At 45.9% G+C, this 17,068-nt stretch overlaps 5 protein-coding genes across 5 annotated transcripts in view; 3 read left to right on the top strand and 2 right to left on the bottom strand.

The window, feature by feature from the left end:
- LOC126559853 (pre-mRNA-splicing factor 38) overlaps positions 1-17,068 on the top strand; it is a 90,240-nt gene that overhangs the window by 41,337 nt on the left and 31,835 nt on the right. The gene's annotated exons all lie outside the window — the stretch shown is intronic.
- Positions 657-5,648, bottom strand: LOC126556700 (uncharacterized). The gene is made up of 7 exons (XM_050212139.1): positions 5,049-5,648; positions 2,340-4,936; positions 1,576-2,261; positions 1,320-1,507; positions 1,127-1,245; positions 938-1,053; positions 657-867 (listed from the first exon to the last, which is right to left on the bottom strand). The coding sequence occupies exons 1-7, from the start codon at positions 5,646-5,648 to the stop codon at positions 692-694; spliced, it is 4,482 nt and encodes a 1,493-aa protein (XP_050068096.1). The 3' UTR covers positions 657-691.
- LOC126559780 (zinc finger protein 239-like) lies at positions 7,469-9,738 on the top strand. Its single transcript, XM_050215953.1, has 5 exons — positions 7,469-7,708; positions 7,780-8,676; positions 8,746-9,222; positions 9,293-9,527; positions 9,593-9,738. The coding sequence occupies exons 1-5, from the start codon at positions 7,469-7,471 to the stop codon at positions 9,736-9,738; spliced, it is 1,995 nt and encodes a 664-aa protein (XP_050071910.1).
- On the bottom strand, positions 10,925-14,678 carry LOC126556823 (regulator of nonsense transcripts 1 homolog). Its single transcript, XM_050212342.1, has 3 exons — positions 14,435-14,678; positions 13,972-14,372; positions 10,925-13,904 (listed from the first exon to the last, which is right to left on the bottom strand). Exons 1-3 carry the CDS (start codon positions 14,615-14,617, stop codon positions 10,997-10,999), a joined length of 3,492 nt encoding a protein of 1,163 aa, XP_050068299.1. The 5' UTR covers positions 14,618-14,678; the 3' UTR covers positions 10,925-10,996.
- LOC126557618 (39S ribosomal protein S30, mitochondrial) lies at positions 15,236-17,032 on the top strand. The gene is made up of 2 exons (XM_050213459.1): positions 15,236-15,731; positions 15,802-17,032. Exons 1-2 carry the CDS (start codon positions 15,292-15,294, stop codon positions 17,030-17,032), a joined length of 1,671 nt encoding a protein of 556 aa, XP_050069416.1. The 5' UTR covers positions 15,236-15,291.

The following is a 17,068-nucleotide window of genomic DNA, read 5'->3' on the forward strand; positions in this document are numbered from 1 at the left end:
TTTTTAATGGCACCGGTTAGGTTAAACTTTTTTCTAAGCGAGATCATTTAATGATACTTTTCCGGCTTTACCAGACATCACGTTGATTTGTGTCTTCTTTCTTTGCTTCATAGATCCCTCCGTTTGCCTTCGCTCCTTTCCATACGTCCTCTACTACAATAAGCGTGTGTTTTATTCTACAGCACCACTCATTAATCCATAATTGTGCATCAACTTCACGAGCATCTGGGATTTTTTTTTTTTTTTTAATGATTAACCTCGCCCTCACTGCGTGGCTTACGTTTCTTACGATAATAGTTAACGATCACGGTAAAGACGATATTGCTTAAGCCGTACATTTCTACAAAATGGCAGCGAGTTAATTGCTTAATAGATCAAAATACTTCTATCAGTGCTAGCCTGGGTTTCTTACTGACAAGATTAGACCACTTTATCGTAGGCAGTAGATAAATGCGTCGTTCTGTTGCTTACTGCGCATCGCTCCTCAAGGAATTGCTGGCGCAGGCAGACATGTAACCTGTCCCATTTTCCAAACGTCAGTCTTTTCAAACCAGGTTCATTTTTTTGGTTTTTAAATTTCTTTGTATAACAGGGAACTAGCTTCGTAAAATCGCAGCACCAATTCCTGGAAAGCCCGAAGTATGTGCTTGTGAGCGTTTCAGAGGAATGTTCTTACGAATACGAGCAATGATCACGAAGTGATGGACAGTGTCGATGTGACCGGGGTGAACAATGGTTCACCGAACAAGACATTTAAATTCTTGTTGTCCTTCAGCATCCGCCACGATGTTGCAAAGGTCGACTTTATCTGTTCGAATACGTCCCCATCAAAAACCGACCGAGCGGTGTTAGTGAAGTCGAAAGGTTCTGGAATGGAGAAAAGTACAGTAAACGCAATTAGCTTCGTACTCTTTCCATCGGTCCACCTAGGAACTACCTTCTATGCACAGATGCTTCCAATGATGGGGATCGTTTTTGTAACTTCTGGCCAGTCGACATTCTTCTATCGGTATAATGGAACTTGTCCTCACGGATATGGCATAATGCTCGTAACTAAGATGGAAAAAAGACGATTAGTGTTTAATTTTCATAGAACTGGAGGCAAATATCATCACTTTGTACTTACTCAAACTTTGTATAATATTCCAAAAAGTTTAATAACAACTCTCCAAGACTTTCTTTGTTATCCGTTTGATATGGTTCGATGTGTTCAATCATTTCTATATTGTGAATGTCGACAATTTTCTGGAATAATATAAATCAAGAGAAGAGAAACTTTGTCATTTTCTTTTGGCCGTCGTAACAAGCGATAAACTTACCATAAACTTCTCCGGATACATAGCATGCAAGCATGGCAAAATTGGTGGGGTGGTTCCACATTGCAAGAAATGGATAACCATTAGCACGAGAGAGTAGCTGGATATTGTCATATTTTTCGCATCGTTTATATTGTGATGCTGAGCCCACAGCTTCACCATCAACACTAGCGGTCTGACTCGCCAATCCACTGTAAATGATCATGAAGTCATCAAGTTAGCGCCAGTACATAGACACACCATTCCATTTTCCACTTACTCTGTGCGTAACAGTGCAGCAAATGGGTGTTTCGAATTCCAACGCAATTGTTAAAATTTAGATCCACCTCAATGCCATTCTTGCTGTCTTGAAAGCGAAGTATCGGAACCTTCGCTTGAATTAAACTGAATTCACTGAAGCTGGACGATGGCATGTTCATGAAGTATTCCTTCACCAACGACAAACTAAACAGTGCCTCGAAACGATGATCGTAACAACTCGGCCCGCTACGCGACACAAGGCACATATCCACATCGGAACTGTCAGCGCCAAAGCCAGAGATCGTACTACCGACCAGATAGAGATTATACTTGGGAAAGCCTTTCTTGATGCAAATGTACAGCTCACGCCACAGCTCCATCTTTTGAATGTACTTTTCTTCCGATTGCTGCGCGGCAGCAAATCTTTCCCAGATGGCTTTCGACAAACTGTCCCATACGCTACCATCCGTAAGAGCATCGGGTGGAACTTTCATCTCCACGTCATTTGCACGCATAATGAAACGATCCGCTGGTGTGGCTTGATGAAATTCGCCAAGTAGTGCCGGACGATGTGCACCACTCAACGCAGCATGAATGTTCTTGCGCCCACCGTTGGAAAGCTGTCCTTTGTTGTGTTGTGTTGATGTGTTTGATCGGTAGTGTGCATTCGTCGTATTGGTGGGGGAAGTGCGGCCTGAACGACTGCTGTGGAAGTAGAAAGAAAATGTCAAACGATCGTACAAGATAGATTTTATTTATACGTAACAACTATTGCAACCTTACCGTGCCTTTGGATGACCGCTCTGCATCGACTGAAAATCGTTGGGCGGCACCGATGACGCAGACAGAGACGACGAGCTTGAAGAGTTGGTTGCTGCAGAATGCAACGCCAATTCTAGGGAAGAGCTACTCCCAAAATTACCCGCCGACTGACTATGGATGAAGTGGATTGAATTCGTTTGGCAATGGTTTGTGTTGCCGAATAGTTCTCCAAAAACCGGGGCTGACTGTGTACCTGTCACTGTTCTAGGGATCGTTTTCGGTGATCCGACAGGAGGACTAACGCCACCAGCATCAACACCACATCCACCACCATTACCATTACCGTAAGTGGTGAGATTCTGATGTGAGCCATGAAAGCTTTGGCTGCGCACCATAAATTCACCAACGAGGCCTGCGGTCGAGGCGTGCAAAGACGATGGTGCCGATGGGACAAACTCCTTCAAAGGTGGATATGTTGTGGAAGACGACGATACTCCCGATGAGGCGGACGATGTCGAACGGGTCCCTTGACTAACGTTCGTATCGTTGTATTTCGAATAGCGGAATGTTCCCTCCCGATAATCGGACGAGTGTGAAGAATCCGACTCGTAATCATGTCCATTGGCGAGCGTAGATTCAAGCTGAGATGTGTTGCACGAAATCACCGATGACTCTGTCGACGGGATCGACACCACGGACGAGGACGATGATGAGCGAGGTACGCCACACAGTTTCCTTGAGCTGTAAACACGTTCTTCGCGCAATTCTGAACTTTTTACCTTTTCCTCACAACTTTCCTCCTCCCGATAGCCATCGTAGGAAAGCGCATCGTGCGCGTTAGAAGAAATTTTCGAGTTTTCCGTCGTTGGCTGATTATCGCCATTCTTTTCAACAGCTTCCGAACAGTTGACAGTATCCTCTACTGCACTGTTACCCGCCGGGGGGCTTGATGGCGCGGAATGGGATAGTTGTTCTGTGTGTTCCACTTCTTGGTGCTGGTTACCATTAGCATATTCGTGTGAGGACACAGCACCATGGCCCCTGTCGTATCCTCGCACGTACACCAAATTCCGATGCAAGTGTTGCTGTTTATGGTGGTGATGGGACTGAGCTTGCTGTTGATGCTGCTGCTGCTGCTGCTGCTGCTGAATCGTGATATGTTCGTAGTAATGATTTCCGCTGCCAGCAGGATGGTTATAGTAATGCTGATAGTTTTTCCGATATCCAAACCCAGCACTTTGCATCTTGCTAGCCTGCTTACTACTACCATTGTTAGTATGGTACGAATTATTTCTTCCTTTACCATGAGCGTTCCAGAACTTCTTGCCATTCACGCCATTCCGTCCACCTTCTTCTCTTCCAGTTACTGTACCAATTACTCTGGCAGCACCCTGTGACGGGTAGCTCAACTGATGGCCCGTTTGGCCCTGGCCGTTGCGATTATGATACTGATAGTTATTATTTTGGTGATAGTTTTGCATCTGAACTGTATGTTGTTGTTGCTGCTCCAAAAGCTGTTGCTTGTAATGCATTGCTTGGTGCTGCGAGTGGACACCGCCACCGTTCTGGTTGTAGAGGTAGGATGATAGCTCAATATCTTTACCTACGTGCATAGAACTATGGCCCTCGACCGTATTCAGGAGGGTAAAACTGGAAAACCCTTGTGGATCGCTCAATCCGCAATGTTGTGCAGCAGACAGTTCATCGCCACCATACACATTTTGAGATCTGCCATATGGAGGCTGTTGTGGCATAAGCCGGTGAAGCTGTAGTAGCTGATGTGGCGGCTGATGATGTGGTGACTGGTGACTGGAGCCGTGATTTTGTTGCTGCAACGGATTGGTTTGCTGATGCTGCATCATTTGCTGCTGGAATTGTTGAGTAAAGTTATAATGTGCTTGCGATGAGCCGCGATACATGGAAACGTCACCGGTAGAGGTGTTGTTTGCTCCGCCGGTTACATTGGAAAGAGACATTTTCAACCCAACATCACGTAGGAAATCGAATTTGTATTGGTTGGGTGACGTATTATTGTTCTGTGACACCGAATGATGATGATCATGGCGACTGATCACTTGAGCTCCGAGCGTAGGAATGTATGACCCGTGATGCTGACCAACAAGTTGATTTGGATGAATTGTTTTCGTATGCGAGGATGACGCTACCGATGAATTATCGGAAAAATAGTCCAATCGCAGGGACTCGTTCTGTTTCGAATTTCCCTGCAACATCAGGGACATCACTGATACGTGGGTCTGACCAGATGCATTGGTACAGTCTATACCGTTCCTACTTCCATCGGCTAACGTTTCTACACACACAGTGTAAGGTACACTGGTTGGTGCAGCTGATGTACTAGTGTTGGTAGTTGATGAACGAGCAAATGATTTGTGTGAGTGCTTTTGATGACTTCCTCTTACAGTGAAAGTTGATGACTGGGACTCAGCAACGGCTATCGCAGATACTATTGGCTTAGCTGACACTTCGCCCGCACATCCTGAAGATGCTTCTGTCGTTGAGCTCGCCACCGTTTCGCTCAGATGAGCAGGAGATTCATGACTTTGGCCATTGTCTTCAACGACCGATTCTTCCGTAGGCAGATCAATCGATTTTGTAAGCTTTACATAACGATAAAAAAATACCATCATTGTTTAATTGAATATATTGGCGATAAATGATCGACAATTGTCTTGCACATATAAATTCCACACAAAAAAATCCGTTACTCACCTTAATCTTCGATTGTTCCTTTGGATTGCTCGCGATGTCACGATCTATCTTGAGCGTGGCCAATCTGATTAAAGTATTCTCCTTCATTTCCTCAAATTTACATCTATTGCTTTTAAATTCTAGTACTTTTTTCTTCGAGGACAATTTAATGCCTTCGCCAACGGAGGCCGCTGCACTATCTTGCACGGGCTTTGCTGGGGCAGTGCATTTGGAAGCAAAAGGGCGAACCACTTCCTTTTTCTGACAAGCGGCGGCGGTTACTGTCGACAGTTCGACGTCGGGTTTGTCCAGGCCACTGGGCGCTATTTGCAGATTCCATGACTTTAGGTTGTTGATCAAGTGTTGCTGTTTCTTACGGTTAGAGGAATTATTGAAACACTTTTGCCGCTTATTTGAGCCGTACATCATCGGCACCGCGGTCGACTGGTACTGTGGCATCATAGCTTTTCTGTACGTTTTGCTGATGTTTTGCCCTTTTTCACCACCATCAATAGTTTGGCGGTCTCGATCCATCGTTGAACTAGTCGCTTGAGATGATTGCATCGGGGCAACGGTTGAGGGAGAGCCACCCGGATTCATTATACATAGGCTAATGGACATTTTTTTAACATTCCAAGAATGAATGGCTAACGCTTGTGCATTGAACGCTTTCTTACGTTTTTCCACAAGGCAATAAGACGATTTAAACAAAATGCTCATGCATGGAAACAGAGATTATTGACGAATAAATATACATAAATACAGTTGCTCTTAAAATGTAAGGAACTTTAGGGTTTTTCTTTGTAGTTGATTTGCTCTACAAGTTCTTCGATAGCTTGCCACCGTCCCAGGCGGCGCAATGGTGCGACATGGGAAGAAGAGCAGCATAAATTGAAAAACACAAATCTATGTTTTATGGCGACCAACCGAACGCCATCGATAGTGCTCTTTCCGAAGTGCTATGTAATGAGGATCAAACGATGCCAGGGAGATGTTAAATCAGGAGACCTAAAAAGGATGAGTAAATTATGAAAAAAGTTTCCTGTTAGTAGTTTTCTTCTTGATAACGAAAGACCATTCTGCTACCATGTTAGTGGAAGTTATAAAAATCTTTTTAGTAACATTACTTCCAACATGTACATTCACCGCTACATGTAAGTATGTGCCAAGCATAGGGCGGGCTAGAATAACCTTACCTTTTTAAGTGTACGCGAGCTGCTGCTAGACGAATCCAATGCCGACAGCCAACTTCCGCCTTCGCTTTCCACAACAGAAAAACAAATTCTTTTTGCTACGAGTGCTGCCTTGCGTCGACGACTCCTTGGGTCGTTCATTACACTTATTTGATCTTCGCCAGCTTCTCTTACGCTCATGCTTGATACTGATCGTTCATATACTCTGATAATGATTCTTCATTCTACCGTCACACAGGGTTGAGAGCTAAATACTGTTGAACGAACTTCCACCGAATGCAGCGGCGGACGGGCAAGCAAAAAGGTTTTCACACTCCTTTTGGCAAAGGCAAACTATGGCCGCAAAATGCACTCGACGAGGAAATCAACCTCACACCACACCATCCAATGTACACCGGGGAAAGAGAAACGCCCGAAAGTCTAGGATCAAACACCACGCACACCGCTAGCCGACAGTATCATTTCTTTATGTGTATGTATTATGCGTAATGGCGGCATTCGAAATCCTTTCGCACAGCAATTTTCTTCTGCCACAGTTCTAGCTACAAATCCTTTCTAGCGAACAAGCTTCTTCCGAGCCCATCTTTTCAATGAGGCACCGTTCTAGCGAATGTTTCGGCTGCTCACCACACTGCGCACACCAACCTTCTCTTCCCTACATACTTTTATGACAGACCGTTGCAGACAGATTGGGCAGTGCTCTGCAACAAAGGCATAAAAACAATCGAAACAAACCAAGGAGCATTTACCAAAATTGCATGCCGCGTTATCATCACCAATATATGTTTTATCCAAGATTCAAGGTGTAATTCAACCTGAATCAACTACTTTCTTCGGTAATTTATTGTCTCACGAAATAAAAAAAAAAACAATTAATTTGATTTCGCAGTGTTTTTCCCTCTGGAAAATTTAAATTATTTTAAATTTTTTGTCATCGTAGAGCGAATATGTGTGCGTTTACCAATAGAACTTAGAAAAAATCAGAAATCCTAAAAAAACTTCGAATTTTTCTAGAGAAAATTCTCTACTGCCAGGCGACGCACACACCTTCCGCAAAATTTGGCTTGTCGTTGTTGTCTGCAAGGAAAACAAAATCCGTAAAACTGTCAACACAGCAAAACAACAAACAATGTGTTGCTGATGAGCATATTCTCTTCAATGTTGTAGCCACTGATTTAAGACTACGGAACAAAACACGGTAACATATTGGTCATTTCGGATAGCGTTTGAACATGTGAATTGTGCAAAATGTCTACCAAGACAACGGACGCTAAATTGGAACTGAAGACAACAGCGAAAGCTTCAACGATGAAGTTTGAAATATCGCGAGGAACTCGGCCACTGATCGCTTCTTCTACAAACGATCCCAGGATCATCTACCTAGATCGTGTTTGTCGCACATGTCTGGTGGAAAAAGAAAAGGAACAACTGAAGAATCTGTTCGAATTAAACCTGGCAGAAAGAATAATGAGCTGCACCAACATTACGGTAAAGTGTTTTGAGGTAGATGTCAAAACATCAACACCCTTTGGCTCACAAAAATGTGTGTATTATTTCAGGTAACCGAATCCGATGGGCTTCCTTGTCATATCTGCACGGAGTGTTGTCTTGAGCTGGAACGAAGTTACAACTTTCAGCAGCTGTCCAAAGCATCGGATGTAACAATACGTTCATTGATTGAAAAATCGGTCGTTATAAAACAAGACAGCGAAACAAAATACGAAGTGTTGAATGTGGTCCTTACCGATTTGGACGGCAATACGGAGACATCCGCCGTCGTGGTACCGATCGAGGAGCTTCGCTTTCAACTGATGAACACAACTAGTAGAATAGTGGAAGTGCAGCCAGAAGACGATAATAGTATTCCGTGCCGCAAAACAACTCAAATGCATCCTCCGCATCAGAATACGAAGGTTTCTTTGGAAAGCACCGGAAAGGAACCATGTCCTGGAGAAGAATTCGCGCTGAAAGTAAATCCAAATGATTTGTTAAACGAGTCGCCTCATGGGACGTGCCCAAACAAAGAATCTTCGGATCCACCGCGGATGCAAGCGTTACGGGAATCTACCATACTCAGAAACCTGAAACAGGAATTGTCCGAATTTATAGGAAGCAACTGCACCGCTATTTCAAAGGAGGTAGAGATCGTAGACGAAAACGAGGACGATGAGCTGATTCATGTGGACTATCTGAAGGATGCGTTGACGGAGGAGTACATTCAAATAATGGAAAATCAGCTAGCGTCGTCCGTTGAGAACAGCAAGGAACAGGAACAGCTGGAGCAGGAACATTTGAACAATTTGATCCATGCTTCGATGGAAGCAGAAGAACCTCGCGAGAACCAAAAAGTGGAAGCCAGCATTGAGGGAGACACAACGACGCACTGCAAGATATGTGATATGCAATTTAGCAAACGCAGATTATACCGCAAACACATCAGTCGAAAACACGCCGAGGTAAGTTCCGGTGTAAGAAAGCGTACATATTTCATAGTTTCACTGATGCACTTTTTGTCGTTTGTGTAGAAACGGTTTGAATGCAGCGTATGTCCATTGAAGTTTGCCGAACAGTCCGTGCTAAAGAACCACATGTTGCGACACACGGGAGAAAAAGCACACGTATGTGATGTTTGCGAGGCACGGTTTTACGAGAAAACGCTACTGAATGTGCACATGCGGCGGCACTCGGGCGTACGACCGTACGCTTGCGGACTGTGTGACAAACGGTTCACTACTCGCAGCATTCTTAACACGCACCAAAAAGTGCACAATGATCCGCGGCCCCACGTGTGCAACGTTTGTCAGAAAGGTTTCAAGCTGTCCTGGCAACTAAAGGCACACTGTCGAATCCACACCGACGAAAAGCCCTTCGAATGCCCATACTGCCAAAAGCGGTTCAACCAGAACGGAAATTTGGTCGTACACATCCGTACTCACTCGGGTGAAAAACCTTTCAAGTGCAAACTATGCGACAAGGCATATCCTAGTCAAGGAGAGCTACGGGTAAGTTAAGGTGAGTTCATCCGCGCTGAACAGCTGCGCCTCACCTCTGTCTCGGTTTCTTTCAATGTAGGGCCACATGCGACAGCACACAGGAGAAGCCAAGGCAAAGAAAGTGGTATGCAAAGTCTGTAGCAAAGCATTTTCCGCCAATCATGACTTAGTGGTCCACATGCGCACACATACGAAGGAAAAGCCGTACGGCTGCACGGTCTGTGAAAAGAGGTTCATGCTACGCGTACATCTGACCGTACACATGCGATCTCACACGGGCGAAAAACCATTCGCTTGTAGTTTGTGTGAAAAGGGTTCGTTCCTACAAGCTCCAACATGCTTCAGGAACACGGTTCTAATGGTCATTTTTCCGTTGCAGCGTTCCCTACCAACTATCAACTGAAAATGCACAATTATGTGCATACGGGCGAGAAAAACTATTCCTGCGATGTATGCAGCAAGCAATTTAGCAGCTCAGCCAATCGCAACACGCACCGGAAAACACATGATCGGAAAACCAAATAAAATTGCTGTCACATCCCCCATGAGAGGTTATTGAATTGTTGTTAGTAAAAATGCAATTACGTCTACTTCAATAGGTTTCCGCGAATGTTCTCACAAATTGTTTAAAAGACACACTTGCATCTTTAACTGTTTTGCTTTCAAAACAAGATTTTATTGATCAACACGAAACCAAAAAAAAATCGTCAGAAGACGTAATCTAAATAGTCACGTCGAAGAATTTGGATGTTTTGTAGATTCTTCTCACGCAGCAACTAAGCTGATGTTTTCGTTCGTCCGCTTGTGCTCGTGGAATGGACAGACTGTTTCTATTACGCTTCGTCGCTATACCGTACTTAATCGAAAGAAGTGAAAAAGAAAAACTCCTCATGTGAACCAAATAACCGAAGTGAGGAACGTGTATAATACTTTGCAACGCGCTTTATAGTCATATCACGATGCGATCTGTGTACACCATCAACGGGTAGTAGCTTTTCGCTGTTGTTGCTATTGAAAAGACGGCGCACAGCTCTGTAACCTAATCGCCCCGGCACAGTTGTGGCAATTTGGAAAAAAAAAACAACAAAAGCTTAGCACACAACTCCCTGCAATGCTTGTATGAGCTTGCTTGAGTGCATTTAAAGTTCAGGAAATTAATCGGATGAAACAAGTGTTGCCACTCGTTGCCACACAAACCAACCCACAGTTGCAAACAAAGCTTTTAAATGCTTTTTTTTCACAGGGAAAATGGTCCGTTTGCGCTTGGTTGGTGTGTTTCTTCAATATACGCCGATGCGCCAGTAGCAGCAGGGCTGATAAGATGTATAATCCCGTTTCTGCCAAGTCTTTCCTTTCAACAAAGCTTTAGCGCACTAAAAATGGTATCCTCTTCCTGCCTGAAGCAGGAAGCTGGTGATGATGGTGGTTGGTGGTGGTGGTGCTAGGCTATACGACATCTACGGAGAATCATCGACCTACTCTCACGATCGTTGCCTTCGGTACACCGTTGCACGCCCACTGGCTATTTGTCACGAAATGGGACTCATTTCGGATTCCCGGGATAGAAAGGTTCGCTCTCCATCGCCGGTTGGACACTCTTTGATGCTTTTACGGGATTGTTCGTAGAGCTTCAGGTGTGTTAGCCTTTGCATGATTTTGTCTCGCTCGATCAAATCGTGCTTCCCTCTGTTACTGTTCACCGTGCCGTGTGTGTGTTTGGATGATAGCCTTGCATCGTTTGCAGCATTCCAGCTTTTACATTTTCCCCTCGAATCGTCCATTATCAGTATGGTTGGGAGAATTGCGAACTTGAGTGCAGTTCGAACGCTAGCCGATCGCCAGGGCCGGATTGGCTGTGATAGTTCGATTCTTGCGACAGTATGTTGTCCATCTGCGACTGATAATCGCCCATATAATCCTGCGAAAATTCTGCCTGCTGAGACAAACTGAAGCCCGGCTGGGACATATTCTGGGACATGCCTTGCGTAAGTGATGTGCCTGCCATATTACTGCCATGGTTGATTCCGCTGTTGATGCTGCTGCTGCTGCTGCTTGGTGGACCTATTGGACGAGGACGGCTTGATTTGGCGCCGACAGAAGTCGATCCCGAACCAGCAGCTAGCAGTTGGCTGGCCGTTTTTCCTACCACCGGGCGGCGTGTCTGTTTTGCCGCCTGTATTGCTGCCTGTTGCTGCTGTTGATAGAAGCGCGACGGAGCGCTCGACATGTTGATGAACATTCCCACCGGTACGGGCATGTTACTGACTGCAGGATGCGAGCGTTGTGGTGAAATGTATCCAATCGGATCGTGCACTTTGCGCATGAACGCATCAAGCGGTGTATTAGCACTGGCGCTGCTGCTGCCATGACTTGTGATATCCATAAATCCTCCTTGCTGGTGGTAGCTATTCCCGCTGCCATATCCTGCGAGCGGGTTATTTGCGTAACTCGTTGAAGGACCCGGATTACGATCGAAATATCCGCCGCCGAGAACTTCCTTGCTATCATACATAGCATTGGTCATAAAGTGTGATCCGGGGTTTAGTGTGTTGATAATCTTTTTCGGCTTGGTGAACTGTATCATTGACTCCTTCAGATTGTTCAGCGATCCTTCCACCAGCACCTTTTTGTCCTTGTAGAAGTTCAGCAAATGGTTCCACAGCTCTTGCTTCGAAAGCACCTTCGGATTGCCGACAATAATTATTCCGTATTTGGCACGAGTTAGTGCTACGTTCAAACGACGCGGATCGTTTAGAAAACCTATACCCTGGTGCTCATTTGCACGCACACAGGACATGATAATGATGTCCTTCTCTCGACCCTGGAACGCATCCACACTGGCTATCTCGATTTCCTGGTACAGCTTCGAGTGGAGGGAACCCTGGTACTGCATGTACTGGACCAGGTACGCGCGCTGTCCTTCATACGGTGTAATGATTCCAATTTGCTCTGGTTTAATACCAGCCTTCAGAAAGCGGGTCGTTATTTTCTCCACATTCGATGCCTCCGTACGATTTAGGTACGACGTGCCAGATCCGGCGATTTCCTCCTGCCCCTGAGTGACGAGGAAAAACATAGGACAATCTGGCGAAGGCCAAGGGAAATCTACTTTCAGCTTCCGTTCGTCCGCGCATACACCATTCTGAAGGCTGCCCTCGTAAAAGAAGTTCGACGGAAATTGGGACAGCTCTGGATGCATTCTGTACTGCACCTCTAGTCGGAATGGACGAATGCCTAGCGCCACCAGCCGTTCGAACAAACTCTGCGACAATCCAGCTTTGGCCGCCTTTTTGCACATCACCACCGGGCCGAGCTGACAGTGATCTCCCACGAGGATAAGCTGTTTGGCACCCAGCACCACCGGTACCATACACTCCGGTTCGGTCGACTGCATCGATTCATCGATCAAAATTGAATTAAATTTAATGCGCTGCAAACGAAGATCGCCTGCACCAACACAGGTACAGCAAATCACGTCGGACGCTTCCAGAAGTTCCCGTTCGGCCTGCTTTTTCAGCGATCGATAGCGTCGCTCATCCGAAAGACTTAGCTCGCCAGTTTCATCTTTTAGTTGTTGCAATTTTTTCAACTCCGAATTCTGCGCCATGTTGCGAATTTGATTGTGCATCGCCAGAAAACTGACGGGCGAGTCGATCGCTTCGCGGGATCGTGCACACACGCGCACCACTTTCAGATTCGTGCGGTGAATCTTTTCCGTCAGCTGATCAACGGCAGTGTTGCTCGGAGCGCACACCAAAATTGGTCCGCCGTTTAGACGCGTCAGGTGGTACACGATCGTAGCCGAAGTGACTGTCTTACCAGTTCCGGGCGGTCCTTGGATGAGACTAAGCGGGCGCTGCAATGCATGACGGACTGCGTACACCTGGGACCGATTCAGATCGGGAAGGTTCGGGGCACTGAAATGTTTGGGTAGATTCAACCGAAACAGAACCTCCTCAGCACCATCAGCACGCACGTTTCCAAGCAAGCGTGTGTAAATATAGTTCGAAACACTTTTCGCATCCATAGCAAACTTGCGTAGAGCTTGCTGCATCCGCTCGAACGACGTTCCCTTCCAGATGAAATCTACCGAGAAGTTACTGGTCCGCTCTACCGGCGCTTGATGATTATGTTTCAGCTCCAAGCCCACATCGTCACCATAGTTGTCCGGCACCTTGATCACATGCCCAATGCAGCTCCAAGGTTTGTGAAGCTCTCCGACGTAGCGCAGCTTCAGTTCATCGCCATGCATCAGCTTCATATCGCCGTCGTTCTTGGCGAGCGTAAAGTACGCGATCGTTTTCTTGTTCAGCCCAGTGTCCCATCGGATTTCAATGTTTTCCTGAGTTTGGCTTTCCTTCAGCTTTTCATCATAATCCGCTTCCAGTTTCACCAGCGGCCCGAATGTGTTCTGGTACTGATACCCGTCGACGTACCGCAACTGTACCTGTTGCGGTTCCTTGTCAATGCCTGGCTTCTCCAAATCCTGGAACGTTGCGTCAACATTTTCCTTCCACAGCTCTTCCAGCTTATTGATTTGAGCAGCGGACACTTTGCGCGCACGCAGCTGATCCTGCTCCGTTGGAATCTTCACCAACCAAAACAAGAAGCAACGATCGGCGATAAGCGGTTTCCATTGTTCCTGGTCCCAGTTCATGTCCTTGATGGAGTTCTGTGCGGCACACGGTTGTCTGAAAGTTGTGGATGTAACAAAACGTCATTCAAATTAAAGTTAAATTTAGAACTTAATAGGCAAACCTGCACAGCAGCACTACGACGGAGTCACTTTTAGCGGGAATGAATCCGAGGACAAATACGTTGCGTACGGCACAAGAGTAACACTCAAGCACCGTCTCTCCGAGTGGGCCGTCAGCGTGCAGCGTAACCTCCCGATGCTTGGCACGGACAAGATGATTCACGATGTGCGACCCAGACGTGCTTCCACGGCCATTACAGAACCATTTTTTGCAAATGTTGCACATAACCACGGTGCTCGGTTCGTGTATACCGCAGTAGCGGCACGCATGCGGAGGCAAGTCCTTATTCTCCACCGGATCAATCTCGTCCTCATCCTCCTCGAACTGCAGTTCGCCGATGGCGGAAGTAATTCCGGATAGCTTCGTCGGATCTACGCCAATGCGACGACCGAATCCGTTCACCTACGAAACATAAAGAACATACAAGTTTACCTCTTTCGTCATTAGATTTTTGGTAATGTTACCTGGCTGCTTCCGCCAAGATGATCGAGCTGCGAGGCTTGGGTTTGACTTTGCGACGGAATAGTAAAGTCACGAAAATCATACTCCGTGCCCTGCGAATCTGCACCTACGAAGAAGTTCTCCTCTGTATCGACAAAGGTCAGCGATTGGGAACCAGTCGTTCCGTCGTAAGCGTCGACACTCATCGTCGAACTTGGTTCACGGGATTTTTCGCGGAATATGTGCGCTTCACCTACAGATCTACCACCTATTTGTCTACTCCTTCTCTATACCGCCCTCTACTCTACACATTCGCGACCCAAAACAGCAGCTGAGCTAGCCTTCGACGAACAGTCTGTAAACAGTGAATGAAATATCTTGTTGCACCTCACAATTACTCCTGGCAAACCTTTTCTTCTACTATCCTATTTTCAATTCGTAAGTTGTGGCTGATGTGATTCTGCTCGTTTTAGTTGCACTTTTCCTCACACGTTTTTAGAATGTATGAGTGTAAATTTCCGACACGACGTAGAATGTCGGTGCTTTCGAGTTGACGTCAGTTGTCACCACTGTCATGTTAGGAACAGTTTTTCCATTTGTTCAAATCGTTCTTTCCAATCAAAGCTGTTCCACTTGGAACCACTATACTAATTTGCAATTTTTGGATTATTTACAACAGCTTCAATCTTTCTTCGACGAACTTCGTTTCATTCAAGACCCCTGGCGCGCTTTGGTATTAATTGTCGGATGTCGAATCAACACACATGACAGTCGGTGTAAACGGATGACGTTTTACCAAACGTCAAACCTGAACCATCCATGTTTCGGCACCTTTTTTTTCACCATTTCATAACAAACTTACGGAGCCGTACAGTGAAAAATGTTGTCGCGAAATTTTCGTCCTAATTTACTACGCATAGGTCGCTATGGCCAACGCGCGTTGGTCACCCGACCTCTTCCAAGCAAAGAGCACGAGTATACGAAACAACCGCAATACCCAGCCATTCAGGATTTGAGCTATCCGGCCAAGAAGAAACGCGAACGACAATCATGGCATCAGCGAGTAGCAAAGCTGAGTTCAGTAGAGGAGAAGCTGTTTGAAATTAACATGCCCAAATACTACGGATACAAAGCGAATATGCTGACGGATGAGAAGTTTCCGTATAACATTAAACCTTTCGTACAGTATGCGACAAGAACTAGCTTTCAAACAGGGTTACCCCAGTTCTATGATCCCCTTAAAGAGACAGCAACTAAAATTTTGGCAACCATACAAAACGAGCTAGAGGACACGATTGCATTTCAACTTTCAAGCTACAGGTAAGAGCTGTGAACTGCCCGTAACATCTGTAAATACACCTCAAGGAATTAATTCCTTTTGCTCTTTCAGTCATTTAATGTGCGACGAAAACGTTTCTGCTATGGAGAAAGAGGAAATGGTCACTAGATCCTTGTTGATGCAGCTGAATCGGACCATAGTCAATGCACTTGCTCCAGATTATAGTCATTTAAGTGAGATTGAAACAGATTTCGATCCACGTCATGAAGCATTTTGGTTCCTGGGAGGCATTTATCCCCCGAAGCTAGTACGAAAAATCAAGGAGAGCATCGAATGGCAGAAACAATATGCTGACGATCCGTACGATCGGAATATACAGTACGTGGGTAAACCGTACCTGGCCGTAAGACACAAACATCTGCTAGAACCCTTGCTGTCGAAGGATTTAGACTCTCTGGACGTTAAGCAGGATGACTGCGAAGTACCGGACTACCGATACGATCCGCTAGCTTTGGGATATATCACAGACTTCCGGCATGCTACAACAGTGCCAGGATTTTGGCCCGGTGATCAGCATGAGTTTGGATTGATGTCGTTTCAGCGACGAACTCACGCCCTGGAACGCCATAAGTACTGTGCGTTGAACGATCTGAATGAAGCTATCCATGCCCAAGGAATGTTGTCCAGCTTCGCTTGGTTGCTTGGTCAGGCCTGCTATCAGGGCTTCTCCGTGTTTAACGATCTAACATACCCCTTAGTCACCCAGACGGTTGTAACCGATGGCAAAAACTGGTCATTTTATGCGTATCAGCTTAACACGACGCTACTCCATTCGGATCAAGTTGACGTAAACAATCGCTACAATCTGTGCTGGGGCACAGACGCTTTACAACTGTATGAAGCGATCGACGAGAATGGTAAAATGATCGGCCTTAACAGCGATGTCCTGCTACAATTGATCATGTTCTACATTAATGCACCAAAAGAACGCGCGGAACTGAATCTAAAGCCATACCTGTGCCCGACGGAAACGCGAGTCGCAGATATTGAGGATGAAAATCGGCGAATGTTCATGGAGCAAGCGTACAAGCACTTGGTATCGAATCGTCCCCGTCACCTGTTGGTGCCAGAAGTGTACCAATGGGAAAAAATCTACAAGATTGACCATAAAACACGCCCGATGGATGCTAAACGTAGACCGTTCGAATTTGGCGAAAATATGTACAATCGACGGTTGGACGAGCACGCACCGAAATACATTCCACGTGCTGTGCGTCCAGGTGGCCCGAAGAGTAGGCCAAAGTTTGAAGCGACGTACTATCCCAATGTACGAAGGCAATGAGCAGAACAGATGGCATGTGTAAGGCGGCAGTAAACA

The sequence above is a fragment of the Anopheles maculipalpis genome, chromosome 2RL, assembly GCF_943734695.1.
Source record: "Anopheles maculipalpis chromosome 2RL, idAnoMacuDA_375_x, whole genome shotgun sequence".
Classification (NCBI taxonomy): domain Eukaryota; kingdom Metazoa; phylum Arthropoda; class Insecta; order Diptera; family Culicidae; genus Anopheles; species Anopheles maculipalpis.

Bases quoted from the DNA above. Each gene is read 5' to 3' on its own strand.
- LOC126556700 (XM_050212139.1), bottom strand. From the start codon at position 5,648: ATGTCCATTAGCCTATGTATAATGAATCCGGGTGGCTCTCCCTCAACC. The intron at 1,054-1,126 runs GTAAGTACAAAG...TTTCCATCTTAG, and splicing joins GAATATTATACAAAGTTTGA to TTACGAGCATTATGCCATAT. The intron at 868-937 runs GTAGTTCCTAGG...TCTCCATTCCAG, and splicing joins GAAGCATCTGTGCATAGAAG to AACCTTTCGACTTCACTAAC.
- LOC126559780 (XM_050215953.1), top strand. From the start codon at position 7,469: ATGTCTACCAAGACAACGGACGCTAAATTGGAACTGAAGACAACAGCG. The intron at 7,709-7,779 runs GTAAAGTGTTTT...GTATTATTTCAG, and splicing joins TGAGCTGCACCAACATTACG to GTAACCGAATCCGATGGGCT. The intron at 8,677-8,745 runs GTAAGTTCCGGT...TCGTTTGTGTAG, and splicing joins TCAGTCGAAAACACGCCGAG to AAACGGTTTGAATGCAGCGT.
- LOC126556823 (XM_050212342.1), bottom strand. From the start codon at position 14,617: ATGAGTGTCGACGCTTACGACGGAACGACTGGTTCCCAATCGCTGACC. The intron at 14,373-14,434 runs GTAACATTACCA...TATGTTTCGTAG, and splicing joins ATCTTGGCGGAAGCAGCCAG to GTGAACGGATTCGGTCGTCG. The intron at 13,905-13,971 runs GTTTGCCTATTA...CACAACTTTCAG, and splicing joins GTCGTAGTGCTGCTGTGCAG to ACAACCGTGTGCCGCACAGA.
- LOC126557618 (XM_050213459.1), top strand. From the start codon at position 15,292: ATGTTGTCGCGAAATTTTCGTCCTAATTTACTACGCATAGGTCGCTAT. The intron at 15,732-15,801 runs GTAAGAGCTGTG...TTGCTCTTTCAG, and splicing joins TTTCAACTTTCAAGCTACAG to TCATTTAATGTGCGACGAAA.